The sequence below is a fragment of the Monodelphis domestica genome, chromosome 2 (assembly GCF_027887165.1).
Source record: "Monodelphis domestica isolate mMonDom1 chromosome 2, mMonDom1.pri, whole genome shotgun sequence".
Lineage (NCBI taxonomy): Eukaryota > Metazoa > Chordata > Mammalia > Didelphimorphia > Didelphidae > Monodelphis > Monodelphis domestica.
Genome location: NC_077228.1, coordinates 513,371,161 through 513,394,774, shown reverse-complemented (window position 1 = coordinate 513,394,774; position 23,614 = coordinate 513,371,161). Strand labels below are relative to the sequence as shown.

Below are 23,614 nucleotides of genomic sequence, written 5' to 3'. Positions count from 1 at the left end.
GTTTCCCCCCTTGGTAACAGGAGAGGGCTCATCTAGATGGCCAACTCTGAACCTGTGATCTTATGGCTTGTGTGACCTTAGGCAAGATCACTTAAATTCAGAATCTCCTCTGACTGGGAGAGCTGACTTTTGGGGCTCCTTCCTATGATCAACCTGTCACCTTATATAATAATCTTGTTGGGGGCAGCTGGGTAGCTCAGTGGATTGAGAGCTAGCCCTAGAGACGGGAGGTCCTAGGTTCAAATCTGGCCTCAGACACTTCCCAGCTGTGTGACCCTGGGCAAGTCACTTGACCCCCATTGCCTAGCCCTTACCACTCTTCTGCCTTGGAGCCAATACACAGTATTGACTCCAAGATGGAAGGTAAGGGTTTAAAAAAAATAATAATCTTGTTACTTGCCAATACTGTGAAAAAACCTTTGGACCAAAACAGTAAATAGTCTCTTTTCTTCCTAAAAATTACTTGGACTATTTCTTGAGCCCTCTCTTCAAGGAGTCTCTTTTTAAAAAACCCTTTACCTTACTGTATATTGATTCCAAGGCAGAAGAACAGTAAGGGCTAGGAAACTGGAGTTAAGTGACTTGCCCAGGGTCACCCAGCTAGGAAGTATCTGAGGCCACATTTGAACCCAGGACTTCCCATCTCTAGTCTCAGTTTTCTTCTGGCTCCAAGGCTAGTTATTTATCAACTACACCAAATATGTATAAACAAGGAATTTCTTTTCTAGTCTTCCTTTGCACTTTTAATGGAAAAGCCCATTTTAAGAGGTCTTCATTTGGGGAGCTCTAGAAACTGAGCCTGACCCTTACAGGTCTTTTTTTGGTTTCAAAGAGTCGCCTGGAACTTTAATTCCAATTAAACGTCCTTCCAACAGAGACTTCTCGTGTAGGAATTAAACAAATTCCCAAAGACTTGGCCAAGTAAGCCTCTAGAACTGTCATGCCTTTGGCTTCCATTTCTGAGAAATGCCTTCCCAGTTATGTAATTACAATGTAATTATAATGGGCGATGCTCTATAATTACAGTTACTCTTGGTCCTAGAGAAGAGATAGAAAATGTATCTCTGCCTTTGCCTATTTTTTTTGTTTTTGGAAGCAGCGAGGGACCTGGCATAGGCTGTTAGCCTCGGTTTTTTCCTTTTAATATTCTTTGCTCCAAGAGATGGTTTGCTGGGCCGGGGGAGGGGGGCACGGGGGGGGGGGCAAGGGGGGAGGGGAACGTGATGAGAAGGGGGCCATGAAACCAGAACACATCAACAGACACTTTAAAAAACAAACCCCCACCCTCAAAGGAAATGGACTGGAAAAAGAAATTAAGCCTGGGCCAAGCGATGGGAAGCGACTCCTAGGACCCCTCCTCAGCGTTAAGCTGTCATGCCTGCGGAGCCCCTTCTCTTCCAGATGCAGAAACTGGTAAAAGCCAAGTGTGGAGGCACCCAGCTCCCAGCCCAGCCTGCCGGAGAGAGCTTTCCAAGCAGCCTCACTTGAGCTATTTAGGTTCTTTTTGAGCAATTATTAAGTGTCTACTGCCTACAAAGCCTCAGAGTGTAGGGGAGATGATAAGTAAGACAGTGAGGTAGAGAGAATCAATGACTCTAGAGTCAAAGGACATGGGTTCCAATCTTACCACGGACATTTATAACCTGAATGATCTTAAGCAAGAAATTCAATGGGTAGTAGTTGTTGATTTAAGGGCAGCCAGGTGGCGCCATAGTGCACAGAGTGCTGGGTCAGGAGTCAGGAAGACCCAAGTTCAAAATGGCCCTTAGATGCTTACAAGCTGTGTGACTGCTAGATGAGTCACTTAACCTTGACTGCCTCAGTTTCCTTATCTGTAAAATGAGCTGGAGAAGGACATGGCCAACCATTTCAGGATCTCTGCCTAGAAAACCCCACATGGGGTCACAGAGAGTCTGTCAAGCCTGAACAACAACTTGTTGGTGGACTGATTTAATCTCTCTGGGCCTCAGTTTCTTCACCTGTAAAAAGAGGAGGTCATGGATACAGAGAGCCCAGCAAGGCACGAGAGGGCTGGAAAATACTGCTCCCAAATACCTCATTATCTTTTGATTATTTCATAGATTCTTTTTTCTTTTTAAACTTTTACCCTCCATCTTAGAATCAGTATTTTATATAATTGTTTCTGAGGCAAAAAAGTGGTAAGGGATAGGCAATGGGGGGTAAGTGACTTGCTCAGGGTCAGTCACCCATCTAGGAAGTGTCTGAGGCCAAATTTGAACCCAGGACCTCTAGGTTTGGCTCTCAATCCATTGAGCCACCTATTTGTCCCACATAAATTGTCCCCAAGAGGAGGACCTGCTTCATTTTTGCTCCTCATTTGAGCATAAATATGGGCACAAGTAGGCACTTAACAAGTGCTTGCAGCTTGATGGAGAAATCAGGCTAGAGGAAAGAAAGGTGATTTGTGACTTGGGCTGAGCCTGGGGGAATCAGGGAAGGCTTCATGAAAAAGGCAGAAGGTCCTTGAAGAATGGGTTGAATTTCAACAGGAGGGGACGGAAAGGATGGCCTGCTAGAGCCAGGGACTGGCCTAAGCAAAGGTCCGGAGGAAGAAATGTGCTGAGATATAAAATAAAAGGGCAATCCAGCTGGTTGGGAAATAGAGGGGGGTAATGAGAAGACTGCAAAGGGAGGATCTTGAATGCCAGGACAAGCTTGGGTTTTTAGTCACTAGACATCAGGGAATCATGGATGGGTTCTAATAAGAAGACTGGCAGTGCCCATCTAGAAGTAGGGCTCGGGAGGACCATGGATCTGGGATTTCATGGATGGCGAGAACTCTGGGGAAGAGAAAGCTCCTGTGCCAAGGAGGATGGGCATCTTTCCTTCAACTTTCAGGCTCAGAGAGTTTCCTAGGACCCTGAGAAATTATGACTTGCCCAGGATCACACAGCCAAGCAGGGCTTGTGTCAGGAGCAACCCAGGTCTTCTTGGCTCTAAGGCCATCTTGGTCCAGCTGCTTCTACCATCTATATGGGAGGACTGATCTGGTAGGAAGGACAGATTGTAGGGATGGAGTGAATGGAGGGATCCAGGCAAGGGGGAATGAAGGAATGGTCTAGGACAGTGGGATGGAGAAGGGAAAGGGGGAGATCAGTCTGAGTCATAGTCCACAGGAATCTGAGAACTGACTGTAGGAGGGAAAGGAAGTGGCAAAGATAGCCCTAAGCCCATTGGTGGAATTGGAAGATGGTACCTTTATGGGGAATAGCATCCTGGATGTAGGGCAGGAAGGGACCTCAGTGATCTCATTTTACAGATGAGGAAACCGAGGTCCAGAGAGGTTAAAGGATGACTGACCTAGAGCTGGAAGGAACCTTGGAGATCACTGAGTAGAATCCTTCTCCCTCCTTATACAGATGAGGAAGTTGTTTGCAGTCACCCAGGGAGGAAGCATCAGAGGGTGGCCTTGAACCTGGTCCTGTTCACTCCTAAGCCATACTTTCTCTGTATCATGCCAGTTTGTCTTGGGGGAAAGGGACTAAGTTCTGTTTGTTGTTATATTATTTATGTCATTATATTTATATTACTACATATTTTATTATACTCAAGGTGAGACTGACATTTACATGGAGATGGCACCTAATCTTGGCCCTCTTTGCCCCAACTACGAGGAGGATGGGAATTCCTATCCTACCATAGAAACATAACCTTCCTCCTCTTCTCCTAGCAAAACCCCAGAAACCACACAACCCAAGAGCACATTTCAGTTCTGCATCCTGAGAGAAGCATGCCGGGTCGCCTTCCTGTACCCTACCCTAGCCATGGAGATTCCTCAGTCAGGAAGTCGGGGTCTCAGTTCTCAAAAAAGGAACCCAGGTGGCCCCAACCCCAGGCCTGGTGCTTACCCACTGTGCTACCTAGCTGCCCCCAGCCAATGAATTTTTAAAAATATTTCAATAGTTGTATAGTATTTCAATATAATTAGCTTCCTTTATAGACCATGTATTTTTTTATTTAATACATTGAAAGGATCCATAGATTTCACCAGACTATCTGTCCAAGGCATGCAGGACACACACACATGAATTAAGAGAGCTGCATAGAAATTTCAGTGACTTGTCCAGAGTCATACAAGTAGTTAAGCATCAGAGGCAGGACTTGAACTCCGAGCTACCTAGCTATCATCATCCACTATTGTCTCTCTACTAAGAGAAAGGGAAAGCTAAAGAGAGGAAAGAAGCAATTTAAAGATACTCTTGAATCCAACACTTAGGATGGCTCAAGGTAAACCTAGTGCATATATCCCACAGCCTAGCACACATTCCACAGGGCAGATAAGGGATGCATGTCCCATGTTTGCAGTCCTCCTGACCTTTATCTGCTTTGTTAGGGTCTTCAGCTGCCGCTCCAGGTCCAGCTTCTGTTCCTCGAGCTTCATCACATTGCCTAGAGAAGACAGAGTTGTTAGGTGAGAAGACCCAGCAGGCTGCAAAGAAGCATCATGAAATCCATCCACCCACCCTTCCTTCCTTCTCGCTCTGGGTCTCTCTCTCTCTGTCTCTGTCTCCTGTTCCTCAAGCTTCATCACATTACCTAGAGAAGACAGAGCTATGAGAGAGGTGAGAAGTTGCAAAGAAGCATCATGACATCCTTCCTATCTTCCTTCCTATCTTCCTTCCTATCTTTCTTCCTTCCTTCCTTCCTTCCTTCCTTCCTTCCTTCCTTCCTTCCTTCCTTCCTTCCTTCCTTCCTTCCTTCCTTCCTTCCTTCCTTCCTTCCTTCCTTCCTTCCTTCCTTCCTTCCTTCCTTCCTTTCCTTCCTTTCCTTCCTTCCTTCCTTCATCTCTCTTTGTCTCTGTCTGTCTGTCTCTGTCTGTCTGTCTCTGTCTCCAGTTCCTCAAGCTTCATCACATTACCTAGAGAAGACAGAGCTATGAGAGAGGTGAGAAGTTGCAAAGAAGCATCATGACATTCTTCCTTCCTTCCTATCTTCCTTCCTTCCTTCCTTCCTTCCTTCCTTCCTTCCTTCCTTCCTTCCTTCCTTCCTTCCTTCCTTCCTTCCTTCCTTCGTCTCTCTTTGTCTCTGTCTGTCTGTCTCTGTCTGTCTGTCTCTGTCTCTAGTTCCTCAAGCTTCATCACATTACCTAGAGAAGACAGAGCTATGAGAGAGGTGAGAAGACCCAGCAGGCTGCAAAGAAGCACCATGACATCCATCCATTCATCCTTCCTTCCTCTTTCTGTCTGTCTGTGTCTGTGTCTCTCTCTCCCAACTCCCTTTACTCTCTGACTTAGAATCAATATTAAGTATCAGTTCCAAAGAGTGACAAATCTAGAAACTTGAGGTCATGACTTGTCTAAGGTCCTACAATTGGGAAGTGTCTGAGCCCAAATTTGAACGGAAGTCCTCCTGACCCAAGGCCTGGCACTCTATCCATTGGGCTACCTACCTAACTGTCCCATGAGACGAACAGACCTTAAGTCACTCCAAATGCCTAATGATGTCAACTCAAATTCTTACCACTGTACAAAATTAGTTTTTGGTTTGGCTTTTTTTGATGGAGGGGAAGAAGATGACATGTCCCTAAGGGATGGGGAGAATAGAAGGGTCAGATGGTATTAAGAAGAACTGTCCCATCTCTGGACACACACTGGCTCCGTGTGACCTTCTTGGTATTCCAGGAAGCACCCTAAAAGTTCTAAGTCTGGTGGGTGCTGATGTGAGCTGATAACTAGCAGGGAATCCTCTACAATAGTAGTGCCAAACTCAAATAGCAATGGGGCCATATATTGACTTAGAAAACAGCATACTAACATTCTCTATGCTCTATTATATTTGAATCTTTTTGTGAACTATTTCTTCATTACATTTTACTATTTGAGGCTGCATTTGATTGTGCTGTAAGCTACACGAAGCCTAGTCCGGTGTTTGAAACCTCTGCTTGACACCAGTGAAATTACATATCTGGTCCCCCCCAAATATTATTTTGGAGATAGTGGTATGTGAACAAGTCATCTTTCCTGGTAGAATGTAAGCTTCTGGAGGATAGAGGCTCTCGCTTTTGTCTTTGTACCTCTGGTGCCTAGCGCAGTGTATAGTAAATGCCCAATAAATGTTTGCTGATCGATTGATTCTCACTTCTTTGCACAGAGCTGCCTTGGAGTAGTCAGCTCTGGGGGGGGGGGGGGAGGGCGCATCCATAAGGTTTGGTTGCTATAGTTTGCCTCTTATCAAGACCTCCCATGGATCCACACACTGTGGTTCTTTACTAGAACGTTCCACACTGGATCCTTCTAGCTCCCCTCTTACAGAATGGGGTGCTCAATGGCCAATCCCCAGCATCAACCTTCTTGTGACATCAGAGATGGGAAAACAATCATTCCTTCGTTCCTGAGAACTCCCGATGCCATCTACACCCCGCTCCTTCCATACGCTGAGCCACGCACGTACCAATGGAAGCATGGCAGTTCCTGGATAGTCCAAGTTACATAGGAGGTCCATCGACCAGGGCCACCCCAGGATCCTTGTCCCTGCTCCCTTGGGTGTATGTATCCCGGGCCGTCCCTGCCCTTGGTTAGCCTTGCTTGCCTCTTTCCTTGGCTGCTAGGTATCTCAGGATAGATGCCTTCTCTTTAAGCTGGGTTTGCCAGGGGGAATCTAGGTGGCTCGGTGGATTGAGAGCCCGCCCCATGGCCAGGAGGTCCCCTACAACAGTAGTGCCAAACCCAAATAGCAATGGGGCCATATATTGACTTGGAAAACAGCATTTTAACATCCGCTACGTTCTATGGCACTTTCCCCAGGAGAAGAGCGGGGTCTATTGTGGGTGGCTCCTTAAGGGAGAAGAACATCGCCATTCAGACCCACGCTGAGATTCTGGCTTCCACCTATGGCAGGCCAATTGCATCTTCTCATGGGAGACCCTGGAACCCAGATACCAGGGAGATGGGGATGTTTTCTCAGTTTGAGCATTAATTCCCTGGCCTCCTCTTTGAAGGTGATCCTCTCTGAATTTCAGACTCTATCAATCTCCCCCTTACTAGTTATTATAATCACTCTTCTTATCTAGGTGTCTCTAGGATATGGGCCGGGGGAGAATTTTCTATGGAGATTGAGGGGATGGAGCATTATAAAGCTTTCCCTTTTGACAGGAAACAATAAAAATAACAGCTGATTTATAGTTGCTATTTATATGGGCAGCTAGGTCGTGCAGTGGATGGAGCACCAGGCATAAAGTCAAGGAAATCCTGGCTTCATATCCAACCTTGGACAATTACTAGCTGTACAACTCTGGGCAAGTCACTTCACCCTGTTTGCCTCAGTTTCCTCATCTGTCAAATTGGCTAAAGAAGACAAGAATTGGATTTCATTTCATGACCTCTAAGGTCCCTTCCAACACCACCTCTATGAAATTATGGTCTTGGCCCCATCTGCTGAGAGGAACATGTTTATTCCAGCAGGCTTCCTAAATGAGAACAAAATGGTGTCAGGAATTATTGATACAGGGACTGGGCAGATGAATAAGCAGCCCAGCAAGACGAAATTAACTGTCCAGGGCTACTGACTATTTGTTTTCTGAGTCCTCAGGAGATGGATGGCTCTGAATGGCACATATGAATTTGGAATCAATGATAAGGGACCCTTTAAAGAGAAATAATATTAGTGATGGAACCCCCAAAGGTGATGGAACTTTCTTTTTTATCCCTTGATGGAAAGATGGATCACAGTTCCGTCTATTGAGCCTCTTGACAGTGAAGGATATGAATGGTAAGTCTAGAAGAATTTGTGCCCAATACGATGGTGTTCCTCTAGGGATAAATGGTACAGGCATCCCTATTTCCAAGGGGGATGGTGATTGATGTTGGGATCCCAGTGGGTGCCAAGGATGGAAGCCTGCTTCTGGAGCTCAGGTTTAAGTAACTTTAAAGGATCCTTTGTGGACCCCTGCCCAAAGATGAGCAGTTTTGAAGATGATGTCTTGACTTTCTTCTGAATTGGATTTAAGTGAGGCAGAACTACCCAGGTCACTGGTCTCACTCTCTCTTCTCCAGGTATGGTGACAAGAAAAAGGTCTGGATCACTGGCAATGGTGTCTTTAAAGTCTGGCCAGGCTCCAAGCACTCCATAGTGACTGCTTCAGCCACCTTCATAGCCATTGGGACAAATGAATAGTAAAAGGGGGAGATGGATGAGAATAGGGTGCCAAAGACCTTTCCCCCTAAAATTTGCTGAACTTGACCCTCAGAATGTTTTTTTCTAACCTTTTCTAGCCCTATGTAATCAATTCAAGAATTTTAGCTTAGGAATCATGTTCAAATGGTGGCAACTCATCGATTTGGGGAAATTGAGAGGCAGCTGTAGCCAAAGATCCAGAACTGATTTCAGAGCCAGGAAGGCCTATGTTTAAAAGTCCTACCTCTGACATACTTGCTCGGTGACCCTGCATAAGTCACTGAACCCCTCAACGCTCCAGGTAATTCTGTAAGGTTTAGGTCCCAAAGTAAGTAGTCATCTGCATTAGGAGAGGGAGTTCTCTACCACTGAAGTCACATCCAGCCGCTGTTTCATGGACCTACAGGTGTAGAGGGCCTCTGGGCCCAGGTAGAGTTTGTCAGGTTTTTTTAACATTGCCCTAATTGCCTGCCTGTTTGTACATCACTATCTCTGCCCGACTAGAGTTTCTCAGGCCAGACACAACCTGTCATGGGGAATATTAAAAAAAAAACACAAAAAACTCTCTTTCCATAGACTCTATGGTTTCTGTCCTAGCTGTGTGCCCTCCTCGGGGCCTTGGAATCCTTCATGCTGGACTTCCTAAGCCAGTCTTGAGCATCTCCTCACCTGTGACACCACAGATGGGGAAGAGATCAGATGTGCCTTTGCCAGAATCAGCCCCTCCTTACAAAATCCACAGCCCTGACCCAACCCGAATCATCAAGCTGACTTCAAAAATGAATGACCCAGTGGCTGGTTCCTCAGAGAACTGTTGCAGATCACCTGACCTAATTTACTGGCCCTTGCCACACTCCTTGCTTTCCATCCCCTACTTCCCAATTGAGTTATCCTTGCTTTAAAGTGTTTTTTTTTTTAATTTCAAGAGGTTTGATTTGTATTTGAAATAATACACAACATCTCCTACTCATAAACTGAGGTGTCTCTGGTTTTGAGCTCTCCGTCACTGAAGAAATAAGTTCTCCATCATTATGGGCTGCTTGCCCATTTATCTGGGAGGATGTAGAGGGGATTCATGCTTCTTCTCAAGGGATTGGTCTAGGGATCCTCCAAGGCTCCTTCCAAGTCTTTTGTTGTTCGGTCAGGTACAGTCTTGACTCTTTATGACTCCATTTGGGGTCTTCTCGGCAGAGATACTGGACTGGTTTGCCACTTCTCCTTCTCCAGCTCATTTTACAAATGAAGCAACTGAAGCAAACAGGGTTAAAGTGACTTCCCTAGGATCACACAGTTCGCAAGTCTCTATGGCTGGATTTGAACTCATGAAGATGAATCTTCCTGATTTCTGTCTGACTCTTCATGGCCCCATTCAGGGTTCTCTTGACAAAGATACTAGAGTGGTTTGCCATTTGCCATTTCCTTCTCCAGCTCATTTTACAGATGAAAAGTTGAAGCAAATATGGTTTAGTGACTTGCCTGGGACCACATAGCTAGCAAATGCCTGAAACCAAATTTGAACTCATGAAGATGAGTCTTCCCACTGTACCACCTGGCTTCCAAGTATGAGATTCTTTGAAGCTTCTCTGGGCCACAATACCTGTCAGTAAAAGGAACCCTCCTTGGCTCTGGAGTCAGAAGATCTAGGTTCAAATTCTGCCTCTGATTTAGCCACCCTGAACCTCCATTTGCAAATGAGAGATCCTTTTACTGACACACAAAGGTCTTTTCTAGCTCTAGATCTAGGATTCTATCTTTCTAGAGACCATAACAGTTATAGTTATTATTGTTATTATTTGTTGTTAGGCAGTCAATTGCCATAGCAGATAAGGTACTGAGATCTGGACTCAGGAAGACCTTAGTTCAAATTTAGGTGGCCCTGGGCAAATCAATTAATTTCTGTCTGCTGCCTCAGTGACCTCATCTGTAAAGTGGAGGCAACAATAACATCTGCCTCCTAAAGCTATTGAGAAGATCAAATGCTTTACAAACCTTAAAATGTGATATTAACTGTTAGCTACAATAACGATGAGGATAATTATTGATTGTTATATTATTATATGTATTGTAATATATGCTAAGAATCATCATCATTATCATTATTATTATTATTTTAGTGACCTCCCATTTTTGGCTCTAAGTCCGGCATGTTTCATCCCACAAACAAGACAGCTGGATGCTCACTCGAAGTCAACCACTGCTTTGAATTCTCTCTGGGGATTGATGCCACAGTGACTCCTGGGTCCCATCTTCTCAGCTCCACAAAGCCAGATCCGCCTTCCCACTGCATTTTTCTACTCGTAACCTTGTTGGGCAATGCAACCTAAATTCTGTACCAGGTCTCAGCTCTTCACACTGCCCATCAATGTCTTTGAGCATGTGCTGGCCATCCCCGGTACAGGCTGATACACGGCCTCATTCTTTTCTCAGGCTTGTTGGACACAGAGCTACAGTTTGGAAGTGAACCAAAAGCTTTTGGATGTTCCGTACCATCATCAAGTCCTGTTGAAGCAACTTGGGCATCTCTGCTTCAGAGCACCCGTGATAAGGGCTAAGATCCCATATGTCAAACACGAAGCCCAAATCAGATTCAGAAGTAATCGGGAAATATTTAACAAAATAAACACAAATACAATAGAATATAAATAATATTAATATATGGTTTTCTAAGTCAATATGAGGCCTGGAGGGATCCATTTCTATTTGAGTTGACATTAATTACACCATTAATGGGCACCATTAATGCTGACACCATGATAGCTACGGAGTCAGTCTTCAAATGGTGGTGATATTTTTTTAGGCAACTAGAAGCATTCAGTACAATCAGGAAACTCGGGAATTGTTGGGCTTTCTCCCAATTTTATTGATAAGAAAACTGAGGAAATAAGAGGTGTTTTAGTTTCCAAGGGCAAAACCAAAATTAATAAGTGGATTCCCAATAATTTGGGGAATTGTTGGATATTATCCTAATTTGCAGGTAAGGAAATTAAGGGTAAAATGTAGCTTATATGTAATAGTCATTTTAGGGATTGAGGCAAGAATTAGAATTAATGAGTAGATTCCTAGTAGACTTGGGAACCCCTAGATCTGATTTTTTTTTTTACCAAAGAGGACAGAACTTAGATTAATCAAAATTAACAAGTAGATTCCCTAAAGGGCATTCAATGCTTCTGTATATGAGTTTTTCCACCTCAAACACGTCAAACTGGAGGACTTATTTAGAACAAGGTGGAATGCGTCTAGGAGACAGGAAGATTTGAGTTCAAATCCAACTTCAAATACCTATTAGCTGTGTGACCTTGGATAAATCCCTTTTGTAAAATGGGGATCATAATATTTCCTTCTCAGGACTATTGTAAAGATCAAATAAATATTTGTAAAGTGCTTTTCAAACCTATATAATGAATACTTAATATTTAAAGAACTAACTAAATGCAAACTATTATTATATTCCAGTCTCCTTTCTTATCTCTTTCCCTAATCAAGATAAATCACTGGCTTCCTCTTTGACCACCAGGGTACCTGAGGTTTCAGGGGCATGGTACTGTTGCCTTGGTCATAATGCCTTGCCTACCCGGTGGTTGATGTTCTGGGAAATCTAATTGTTCAGGTCATTTAGTAGTGAGACCTCTCCTATTGCCCATGGGATAGTTCCTTAAATTGTTCTTCCTCTAGGAACCAAATGGTATACTCAGTTCCTATTATCAGTCACGTAATGAGATTAAGTTCAGAAGATTATAACTTTAGAGCTGGAAGGTCACTGAATCCAACCTCCTCATTTTACAGAAAAGACAACTGAGTCACCTAGGGAGGTGAACTTCCTTGAAGCTCAAGGTCCCATAGGATCCTAGACTTACCTGGTGTCTTGGTGACCAGCTGGTCTCACCACCTCATTTACAGATTAGGAATCTGATGTCCATATATGTCTTGTACATAACCTATTTATTTACATGTTGTTTCCCCCAATTAGAATATAAACTCCTTGAGGGCAGGTGCTTTTTTGCCTTTGGATGTCCTCTGCCTAGCGCAGTGCCTGTCAAAGAGTTGGTGCTTAATAAGTGCCAGATTCTGAAGTTACTTTCCATCTACTGTGTATCCATCTTGTATGTATAAAATTTCTGCATACTGTTTCCCTCCTTAGCCTGTGAGCTCTTTGAAGTCAGGGACCCTCTCTTTTGCCCTTTTTTTTCTGTCTCTAGTGCCTAGCACAGAGTAAGTGACTAATAAATGCTTTTTGACTGACTAACAGACACAAACACTGGCATTGCCTAACCTCAAGAAGGGAGAGAAGGGTGGGTACAAACCCAAAAGCATGACGACGGCAGCAATGGGCTTGTCGTTATCAGTGTGAGTGATTCTTGTAAAGAAGTTACAATGACTTGGAAAAAGTAACAGAATTTCAAGCTGAAAATATTTCATCTCTTCCATACTCTCCTGTTGCTAACAATTTCAGCGTAGGCTCCTGTCCACTCTTCCCTTTGTAGTGGGGCTCTTTGGTGTCACTTACTTTCAAGTTCACTTATTAGCTGGTTATTGTGCAATTTAACTGCTCGGTGCTGCTCCACCTGGTCTTCGAGCTCAAAGATGGTCTCCTTCATGTCCTTGATCTCGGCGTCACTCTCTGAGGTTTTCTCTTGAAACTGCAGGCTGGTCTGATTCAGCTGTTCTGTCTGTTGGTCACATATTTCTTTTAGGTAACCACATTCCTTCTCCACCTAGAATAAAAAGGAAGCCTCTTATTAATCTCAAAGGCAAAAAGTTCTCAGATAATCCTCCAACAAAGACACCAACTAGAAAGTGATGGTCTTGATTTTTGAAGGGACTGGCTTATGGGAGGTAGTGAGTTTCTCATCAAGTCGAGGATTTCATATTACTTTTGTCTATTTGGTACGTGAATATATATTTATATATTATATGTATGCACGAATATACATATTTATATATGGTCTTGCCATTCAGAATGCAAGCTTGAGATGAGATTATCTTTTGCCTTTCTTTTTCGTATTACTTTCATTTATTCTAATATATATATATATATATATATATATATATATATATATATATATATATATTTCAGAGGAAAAACCACGGGAGTAGAAACACCAAAGAAAAGCAACTGCTTGATCACGTGGGTGGATGGGGGTATGTTTGGGGATGTAGACTCTAAACAATCACCCTAGTGCAAATATCAATAATAGGGAAATGGGTTTTGGCCAATGACACATGTAAAACCTAGTGGAATTCCGTGTTAGCTGTGGGGGGTGGGGGGAGGAGGAAGGGAAAGAACATGAATCATATAACCATGGAAAAATATTCTAAGGTGACTAAATAAAATAAAAAAATAAAATATACATTTATATATTATACATTTGTATGAATATATATGTGTGTTTACATATTATCTTTCCATTTAGGACACAGGCTCCTTGAGATCAGAGATTATTTTTTGTATTTCTTTGGCTCTCTGGAGCTTTAGCACAGTGCCTGGCATACAGTGGGTGCTTAATAAATGCTTGTTAATTCACTGACTACTGAGATATTCTAACTTCTGTCATGGGTTGGAGCAGGCAGCTTCTGGGGCTCTTCCCAACTCTAGGATTCTATGGTCTGATTCTTTTTTGGTTTTGTATGCCCATGGCCTATGATAGTGCCTGGCACATAGCAGAGGCTTAGTAAATGCCACCTAATTGTTTAATGTGTGATGCCAGGCTAAGTTTCTATACTATTCCTTCCCTCCATCCTTCACCAAATAAAGCCTCAAGAGTAAGGCACCAAGAGAACATGGAAGAGACCTCAGGGATCAATGGGTTCAACTCCTTCGTTTTACAAATGGGGAAACTGTGACCCATAATGGTAAAAAGACTTGTCCAAGATCACCAAAGAGACAAGATATTGGAGTCAGAATTTGAACCCAGGGCCTATGGCATCAAGTAAGTTCCTTTCTTACAATACCATTCTGCTTTTCTATGGGGATACAAGAGATATGAGAGTTAGTTCTTGCCTTCGAGGAATTTACACTTCAGGAAGGGCAGTAAATATACAAATTAGCTACCATATTACAGTGGATGTGATGAGTCCCCACCCAAGCCATATTGCCACTGTCAGACCTTTCTCTGGACTATCGCCCTTCACTGGACATCTGGACCTCCCCTGGACCTCTGGAATCCATGTCCCCAATTTCCTGGAAAAGTCAATCCACTCTTCTTGAGTTTCCGCCTTAGTACCCACCCCAGCTGACTGAGTGTAGACCAGTCCACTCATCCCCAGACGTAAGACCCCCAGCCCAATCTCCTCCCCTTCCCATAGTTCAGTAATCCGCTGTCTAGCAAGGGCATGCCAGCTGGCTGCCTTAGGGATCAACTCTACACCTGAGATGCTCCGAGCAGAAGTGCCTTCCCTGGTCACCTCGTCCCTAAACATCCCCATCAGAATAAAAGCACTCAGAGGCTCCGTCTCTCTCTATACTTCATCTCCAAGAGTTCAGCCCTGTTTATTTATATACAGTAGGTGCTAAATAAATTGCTTTCAAATAAATGCCCCAAAGGAGGCAGAGAAGCGATCAGAGAGGTAGGAGAGCTTCAAGGGAAGAACAGTTCCAGAAGGAAGAGAACATTACCAGCATCTGGTGCTGCAGAAGATGGAGACGGAGACCCAGAAAGGGACAAGAACGCAATCTTAAGCCAGTGGCGGTAAAAAGCCAGATGATTGTAGGGAGTGAAGATGCTGAGGATCACGAGAAAATGAAGCAAAAAGAGCCGACTAAATTGATAAGAGCTGGGTGCTGAAAGACAGTAGGCTGAGGAGGAGGAAGGGAAGGGAAGGCAAGGGTTAATTTGGGGGGGTAGGGAGACTGGATGTGTATGGTGGCTGGAGTCAGGGACCAAGCCTGGTCTCTAACAAATCCTGGGACCTTGTTAAGGTCCGTTACTTCTCTGCTAGGTCCTTTATGATAATTCTAAGATTTTAAATAAACTTGTTTCATTTCATCAAATAAAACATGTGGGAATAAAAAGGAAATCAGTTATATTGAAATATAGATATTAAACTATTAAAAATAAACAAGTGCATAGAACGCCACATTAATAATCTAGCCGCCCACCATATCCTTTAGAATGCCCTGAAAACTAAGTGGTCTCTGCCCTCAAGGCAGTGACCATCCCTTCCCTACTCCTCTTCCTTAAAAAACTCTGACCGTCTGTCTTAGTACCAAGTCTAAGACAGAAGAGCAGAAGGGCTAGGCAATATGGTTAAGTGACTTGCCCAGGATCATACAGTTAGGAAGTGCCTGAGGCCAGATTTCTATAGATCTTGATTTTATGTTGTTTAGTACTAGTTGAAGTTTTCAACCCAACAAATCTCCAGCCTCTAATCCTGGTCCTCATCTGGATTTTAGATGCCACAAAACATAGAAACAGGCATTTGCTGCAGAAAAAAGAATCTTCTGTCTTTCATGCTCCAAGGTTTCCGCCAGATCGATCATCTCCCACCTCCATGCCTTTGTCTCTCATGCAAGACATTGATCAAATGTCACCTTTGTCATGAAGCCTTTCTTAATTCTGCTAGGGTTCCCCCTTCCAAAATACCTCATATTTAACTATTTTGCACATATTTGAATATTTATTCACTTTACCTTCCTTGCTCAAGAAACCCTAATGCTTCTCTATCACCTTAAAGACTAAATTAAGGGGCACAGGGGGAAGCTGGGAGTATGGCTGGCCTTCTAATTGTTAGCTGGCCACTTAATGAATGGGGCACTTCCTCTCTTTCAGGGAAAAAAAAGGCGAAGGTCCCCTCGGAGCATCCCTTCCCCAGTCAGATCTCCAGGTTGTTCATCTGCTGCTTTATCCATCGTCCCTTCTGGGCTGGACAGTGGGGTCTCGCTGTCCACTGTTGGAGCCCGAGTCTTCCACTAGGGGGCTCCCATGTGCCTGAGCCTGCAGGATTGAGAGCTGGAGGGGCCTTTTGGCCAATCCCTTCATTTTACAGAGGAGGGAACTGAGGCTGAGAGAAGACTTGCTCAGAATCACGTAGGAGTGACTGCATAGCTGGGAATGCAAATCCAGGTTTTCTGCCAACAAAGTCAGCGTTCTTGTGACTATGGCACAAAAGCCCTTTTATTCTACAGGCTCAGGACAGAGCTTTGCCAGACTTGGGAGTCAGGAAGACCCAAGTTCAAATCCCCTCTCAAGTCCTTAATTGCTGTGTCACCCAGGGTGAGTCACTTAACCACTCAGCCTCAGTTTCCTCATCTATAAAATGGGACTCATCATAGCACCTACATTGTGGAGAGTAACTAGTTACAGCAGACAGAACGTCTCCAAAATCATTTTGATTCCGATTTCTCAGGCAAGGAGAAGGATCTTTATTCCAGAAATGATAGAATTAAAAATGGCTCACAGAGGGCAGCTGGGTGGCTCAGTGGATTGAGAGCCAGGCCTAGAGATGGGAGGTCCTAGGTTCAAATCTGGACTCAGATACTTCCCAGCTGTGTGACCCTGGGCAAGTCACTTGACCCCCATTGCCTAGCCCTTATCGCTCTTCTGCCTTGGTATTGACTCCAAGTCAGAATGTAAAGGTTTAAAAAAAAATGGTTCACAAAGGATATCCATGATAAGGCAGGAGACTGGACGGGACTAGAGGATCCAGTTGCCCAGCACATAGTAGGCTCTTACTCCACACTCCTATGACCCTGAGATTATGCTAAGATCTTGAAATAGATCCAGATGGAAAAAAGGACCCAAACCTCTGAGCTTTAGGAATTCTTGCAGTTTAGGAATTCTGCCAGTCATCAACAAACATTAAGTATCTTCTAAGTGCTCTTCTACTCTGTCTATGGAGGTGCTCATTTTTGGATGGTGTTTAAATTCAGAATTGAATATTTAAAAATATTTAATTTTAAATTAAATGAAAAATTAATTTTAAAATATTAAAAAGAAAAAAAGGAGTGAAGAGACAGAATTTAAACTCTGGACCTCTGCCTTCACGTCTCGAATCCTTTCTACTATATCCGATCGAATACTCTCATTTGAAAGAAGGAAATAAAAGCTTGGAAAGGTAAATTGTAAGAGTTCACACTGGGGTTCTCGGACCCAGGACCTTGGCTTCCAGGTCCTTCTTGCTCCATCTGCTCTTCTGGGAGATTACTAATTTTGTGTGTAGAGTAGGAGCAAATGGCTCTGAGGGAGAGACCGTGGGGCTCTCCTCTGGGCAGAGGATTGATGAAGGGTTTTGTGACTTCCCCTCTGGCTGCTCAGGGACCTTCATTTCATTCGCTTCCTCCTTGGCTGGGCTCCAGGTGGGCCAAGGCTGCCAATGCTATGAGGAGTGGCTATAGTTTTAAAATTCCTATTTCCCAAAATTGGCCAAGTTGGCCAGTTTCATCCGCACTGTCCTTGTGGATAAATGAATGAAGAGCTGACAAAGAGATGGGAGAGGAGGGAGGCAGATCACAGAGAAAGGAAAAAGCTTCTTAAAACAACTGGATGGGTGAAGCTTTCCCGAAAGCTCTAAGAAACCATTGCATTAAAAATCCCCCAATAGAGCAGACAACAGAAAAGGCTATCTGTTAAATGAGCTGGAGGAGGAAATGGCAACTCACTCTAGTATCTAGATGGGGTCACAAAGATTTGGACACAACAACAAAGACAGAATGTTGACACAGTGTGAACCAGTGAGAAGAGCAATGGAGGACTGGCATTGCTGGTCATAATCCTACCTCTGTCACTGACTAGCTGCGTGTCCCAAGGTAACCCAGTGTCTCTCTCTGGACAGCAGGACCCTTGAGTATGGGATCCAGAACTCAAATGGACCTCAGAGGCCACTGAGTCCAATGGACTCATTTTAGAGATGAGGAAATTGAAATCTAGGGAGAATTGATTTGCCCATGGCCACACCACAAAATATCAAAGGTAGAATTTGGCCCCAGAGCTAATCATCTTTCTACTTTATTATGCTAGATTAAAAATTAACTAGAAATTGAGTAACCTAAACCTAAAGAATAAGAAGGTCAAAGAACAAATCATAGAAATAATAATTTCATTAAAGATAATGACAATAAGACACTATACCAAAATCTGTGGGATATAGCTAAAGCTAAGGGGAAATTTTATATCTCCACTGCCTCAGTTTCCCCTTCCATAAAGTGAAGGGGTAAGACTCTGGCCACTTGAAACTCTAAATCTAAGCACCACTTTAAACATATTTATTAATGTACAGATATGTATGCAGTGTGTGTGAATATATATATATATATATTAATCATACTTTTATTTCTAATTATATTCCTCTCTTCTCTCTTCCCTAGACATCTATCTCTTATATGGAACAAAGAAAGGGGGGAGGAGAGAAATTAGTTTGAGTAAAAGTTAGTGCTATATCTTGGGTGTGAGGGTCCTCAGAAGTCATCTAGTCCAAACTCCTCATTTTATAGATGGAGAAACTAAGGCACAGGGGAACCAGATTTATATACCAAAAGTATTAAACACAGAAAATAAGTCCATGTTGGTGTCCCATGCCCAGTCCCTCACCTCTTTAAAGAAAAGAGGAAACTTGTATTTTTTCAACTCTTCTTCAGAACCAAACTCCTTTAGTTAAGTTCTTACTATGCACCAGACATATGGTACAGTGGAAAGAGCACTGAACTTGGAACCAGGAAGACTCAACTTCATGAGTTCAAATCTGGCCTCAGACATTTACTATATGGGTGGCTCTGGGCAAGTCATTTCACCTTGTCTGCCTCAATTTCATCATTTGTCAAATGAGCTCAAATGAGCTGGAGAGGGAAATGGAAAACCACTCCTATATCTCCACTTAAAGACTTAACAATATACACCAGGAATTTTGAGGGGCCCCAAGGACACAAATAATAATTAGTACCTGCCCTTAATGAACTCAATGATTAATGATTCTACTAGGGCTAGATCCAAGGACTAGAGTAAGTTTTACAGAATAGGATCTTCTCTGGTTTGTTGGATTATGGGAAAAAGTCAGTTTCATTCACTGAATGATTTTCCCTCCAGATCTGTCTCCCAGCCCTTGTGGGGATACGTGCTCATGGGAAGGTACTGCCATTCCTTTAACAGTGAAAGGTAATCATTACTTGAAAAGGAGATTGCATCTGCTTGACTGGAGATTTGTTAAACTTTCAAAATGGTGGAGAGGTCAAGGTATGAAGCAATGGCTGATGAATAATTGCTAAAAACATTTCAAGATGTCGGCCCTGCTCTCCTGAGAGATTCTGGCTGGATTCAGATGAGAGCATCCTTGGCAGTCATATCTAGTCCAACATCTTCATTTCAAAGATGAGGAAACTGAGACCCAGGAGTGTTAAGTGACTTGCCCAAGGTCACACAGGAAGGAAGCATTAGAGGTGGGATTTGAAATTAGGTCCTTTGACTTTGTAATCAATACTCTTTATTCTATACTTTGCTGTCTACCCATCCAAAGCTCTTCACTCCTCCTACCTCATGTTTCTCCATGCCTCAGTTTCTTTATCTGTCAATTGGAAACAATGATATTTTTAATGTCTTATCTCAGAGGGCTTTTGTGTGAAAAAGTGCTTCATTGCTACATTATTATTATTATTATCATCATCATCATCATCATCATTAGTATAAGTTCATTCTTCTCATCTTTCTAGACAGACCAGACCTGTTGCTTTGGAGTTATTACTCTCTAATATTTCTAGAGGATAAAAGAGCTTCATGTGCTTTAATCAAAGCATTTACTGTTATTGCTGGTTATGAGTATTTATCATTCTACTGACACGGCCCAACAAACTGGGAGCATAAGGGGAGATCATTGCCTTATGTGAAGAACATAGAGAAGAATGAGAAGACTTTTATGAAGAGATTCAGAGTGAAGTGAGCAAAAGCAGAAGATCAACACACATGTAACAGTTGAACCATTAAAAGTGAGCCCTCCTAAATGATAAAGGTCAAATCTAGCCCCAAGGAAAATGCCCTGCTCTCCACTCTTTTGCAGATGTAGAGACTATGGGTATGGAATATATTCTCTCTCTCTCTCTTCCTTCTTCTCTCTCTCTCCTCTCATCTTTTTCTCTCCCCTCTTTCCTCTCTCTCTGTCTCTCCCTTCCTTCTTTCTTTCCTCTCTCTCTCTTTCTCTCTCTCTTTCTCTCTCTCTTTCTCTCTGTCTCTCCCTTCCTTCTTTCTTTCCTCTCTCTCTCTCTCTCTCTCTGTCTCTCTCTCTGTCTCTCTCTCTCTCTCTCTCTCTCTCTCTCTCTCTCTCTCTCTCTCTCTCTCTCTCTCTCTCTCTCTCTCTCTCAATCTCTCTCTCTCTCCCTCCCTCCCTAGGATTCTCCTCATGAGGAGAAAAAAAAACCATAGAGAATATTCATGATTTCCAAACAAAAGAGATCAATAAAAATATTTTTTAAATGTGAGATTGGCAAAGGTTAAGATTTAGGGGCTTGGGGCTGATTAAATGTCTTCTGTCCTTACAGGTGGAAGAGTGTGTGCATGGAATAGATGCCATGAGAATATGTGGTCCTGATGAAGCCAGCCAGGAGGAGCTTAAAGCAGTCTTGCAGCTTACTTACATGAGGTAAACCTCCATCCACTAAAAGTCAGGGATGGGCTTCATTTGTCATCTGAAGCCTCCAAAGCCTCCCTGCCAACAGGGTTTAAGGCACTCTGGGGCCTCCCCGCTCACTGTGCTCCAGGCACCCACTTCAACAGCAAACACAGCTGGATCCCCTAAATCTTGATTCCTGGGCTGCCTGAGGGCCCTGTTCTTTTCCTCCTCATCCTTCTTTTTCCCATGCAGCTCAGCTGTGTCCAACTTGTTGTGACCCCATTTGGGGGTATTTTTGGTAGAGATACTGGAGTAGTTTGTCCCCACTCCAGCAGCAGCTAGAGCTGAGCGATGATGCTCTCCCAACACCGAGGGATCAAAATCGCTAGAGAGGGTCCCTGCTTAGAGCTTGATAGCCTGGATCAACTCGAATATTAGCCTCTAGGAAAGAGGTTTTTCCCTTTTCTAGTGTCCTGGACCCCTTCGGCAAACAATCTGGTGAAGACGATGGACCCTTTTGCAGAATCAGATTTTAAAAGCGTCTAATATTTAATGATTTCGTGGCCATAATGGGGCAGTAGAAATAGCTTTGAACTGCAGCCAGACATATTCCTGAGTTCCAATCTGGCCTTAGACAATAGCTGTTTGACCTTGGGCCAGTCACTTCACCCTATTTGCCTTAGTTTCCTCATCTGTAAAATAAGCTGGAGAAAAAATGGCAAACTACTCCAGTATCTCTGCCCCAAAACCCCAAATGGGGTCACAAAGAGTTGGATACAACTGAACAACACAGTTCTGTCATGTTAGCTTTGCATAGAAAAGATGGTGCAACAATAATAAAACTCAGTCTAACGTCTTAAAAAATTACAAGGGACCCCCCCATCAATTCCAAATCTTGATCCTTTTCTTCTGCACACACACACACACACACACACACACACACACACACACACACACACACACACACACACACACACACACCCTAACCACAGAACAAAGATGCTGTAAAGAAACTTGGCAAATCTTCTATTCAGTTCTAAAGAGAGACTTTTTTTCCTTTCAGGGGATGAAGTGAATGAATGCTAACTCTCTGGTGCTGGGAGGATGGCAAAGACACAAAGCATCCCGGGAGAGCTTTCCCCGGGCCTTTTCTTCTCTTTGGAGTTTCTGTGGCTTGTTCTCCAGACTAGGGGGAGGAGGGCGGTAACCCCAAGTTTCTCTTGCTTCTCTAATGATCTGCCAAGGTGGGGTCTGGGAAGGAAATGGAGACTAGCTCTAGCAATGGCAGCTGGGGATCTGAGAAGGGGTGGTCAGGGTGGTCCCTGGCCCCAGGAGGCAATGGTCTCTTCCTAAAGGCTAGTTCTTTTGCTCCTAATTCCTTAGCAGCCTCCAGTCTGTTGTCATGTGGTGCAAAGGACCTGGGTCTAAATCCCACAAATGACTTTGGACTTCAAGATAAGTCCCAGTGGGTTTGTCGTGAGTCACAGGCTAAGTGATTTGCCCCAGATTCAGAGCTAAGTGGTAAAAATCCACAACCCTAGGCTGTCTCCCCAACATCATTTCATAAGATCAGAGTTTCAAGAGCTGAAAAGGACCTTAGAAGTCACTGAGCTCAACTTCTTCATTTTATAGATGAGGAAACTGAGGCAGGGGTACAGTGACTTGCCCAGAGTCAAGCTTGTAGCTAAGGCTGTTGGCATTTTACAGATGAGGAAACTGAGGCAGGTGACGTGACTTGCCCAGTCAGGCTTGTAGCTAAGGCTGCTGGCATTTTACAGATGAGGAAACTGAGGCAGGTGACGTGACTTGCCCAGTCAGGCTTGTAGCTAAGGCTGCTGGCATTTTACACATGAGAAAACTGAGGCTGGGGTGCAAAGACTTGCCGAGGATCACATATCTCCTAAATGTCTAAAGCTGGATTTAACTCTAGATCTTCCTGACCCCAGAGTCAGTGCTCTTCCCACTGACCCAGGCATCCCCTTGAATGACAGTTTATTTTTCTGTCTGGCACCAACTCACTTTTGACAGTATAATAATACCACCACTGTGCCAAATGATAGTGTGTCAAGTTCACGGTTTAGAATAGAATTGAGTTCCCTTGTTTGAATATTAACTTGTGACTCAACCTGAATCTATTTATTCTTCATTTAAAGACTTTCAGGTCAGTAATTTAACCGCCCCTTTTACCCTCTACTAAAAAAAGTCAACAACATTTTAAAATGTGGGACTTGGATCCTAGGACCCAGGCAGGCCAAGAGCAAGAAGGTCTAGGCACCCAGGGGGGAGGAGAGGAGACATCTTCTGCCCTCAACCTTTGATCACATTCTTTAACAGTGAGATTATGTTATAAACTTCTCTGACATTTAAAAGTCCTTCCCATGGGGTGCCAGTTAATTTCCCCTTATTAATTTAAGCATCTGGCACTCCAAACACACTGACCTACTCCCTATTCATGAGCCATGGAATTCCCTCTCCAGGTCTTTGCCCAGGCTGTCCCCTATGCCTTCCCACCTGTCTCTCTTTTCTTTAACCCTTGCCTTTTGTCTTAGAATTGATATTCAGTATGGGCTCTGAGGCAGAAGAGCACCAAGAGCCTTTGCAATCGGGCTTTTAATGACTTGCCCATGGTCACCCAGCTAGGAAGTGTTTGAGGCCAAATTTGAACCCAGGATCTTCTCTCTCCAGGCCTGACTTTCTATCCACTAAGCCCCCTAGCTGGTCCCTTTTTTTTTCTTCTTTCCCTCTCCCTTGGCATTTCCAGCTCACTTCCTACCCAAGGCTCTAAGCAATTCCCTGTCCCATGCTTGGCACTCCTCTAATCATAAAAACACTCCGTTTATATTTTGAGTTTTCTTAGGTGCTTGGTCTTTATTTTGGATTGCTCATGCGTCAGTCGCTTCCTCCCAGTAGAACAAGAGCTCCTCGAGGGCAGGACTGCCTTGTGTTTCTTTGG

At 43.7% G+C, this 23,614-nt stretch overlaps 1 protein-coding gene across 1 annotated transcript in view; it reads right to left on the bottom strand.

The window, feature by feature from the left end:
• SPECC1 (sperm antigen with calponin homology and coiled-coil domains 1) overlaps positions 1–23,614 on the bottom strand; it is a 316,173-nt gene that overhangs the window by 141,238 nt on the left and 151,321 nt on the right. Inside the window, 2 exon segments of the mRNA XM_056819663.1 lie at positions 4,337–4,410; positions 12,638–12,845. Coding sequence (XP_056675641.1) covers positions 4,337–4,410; positions 12,638–12,845 — 282 coding nt within the window.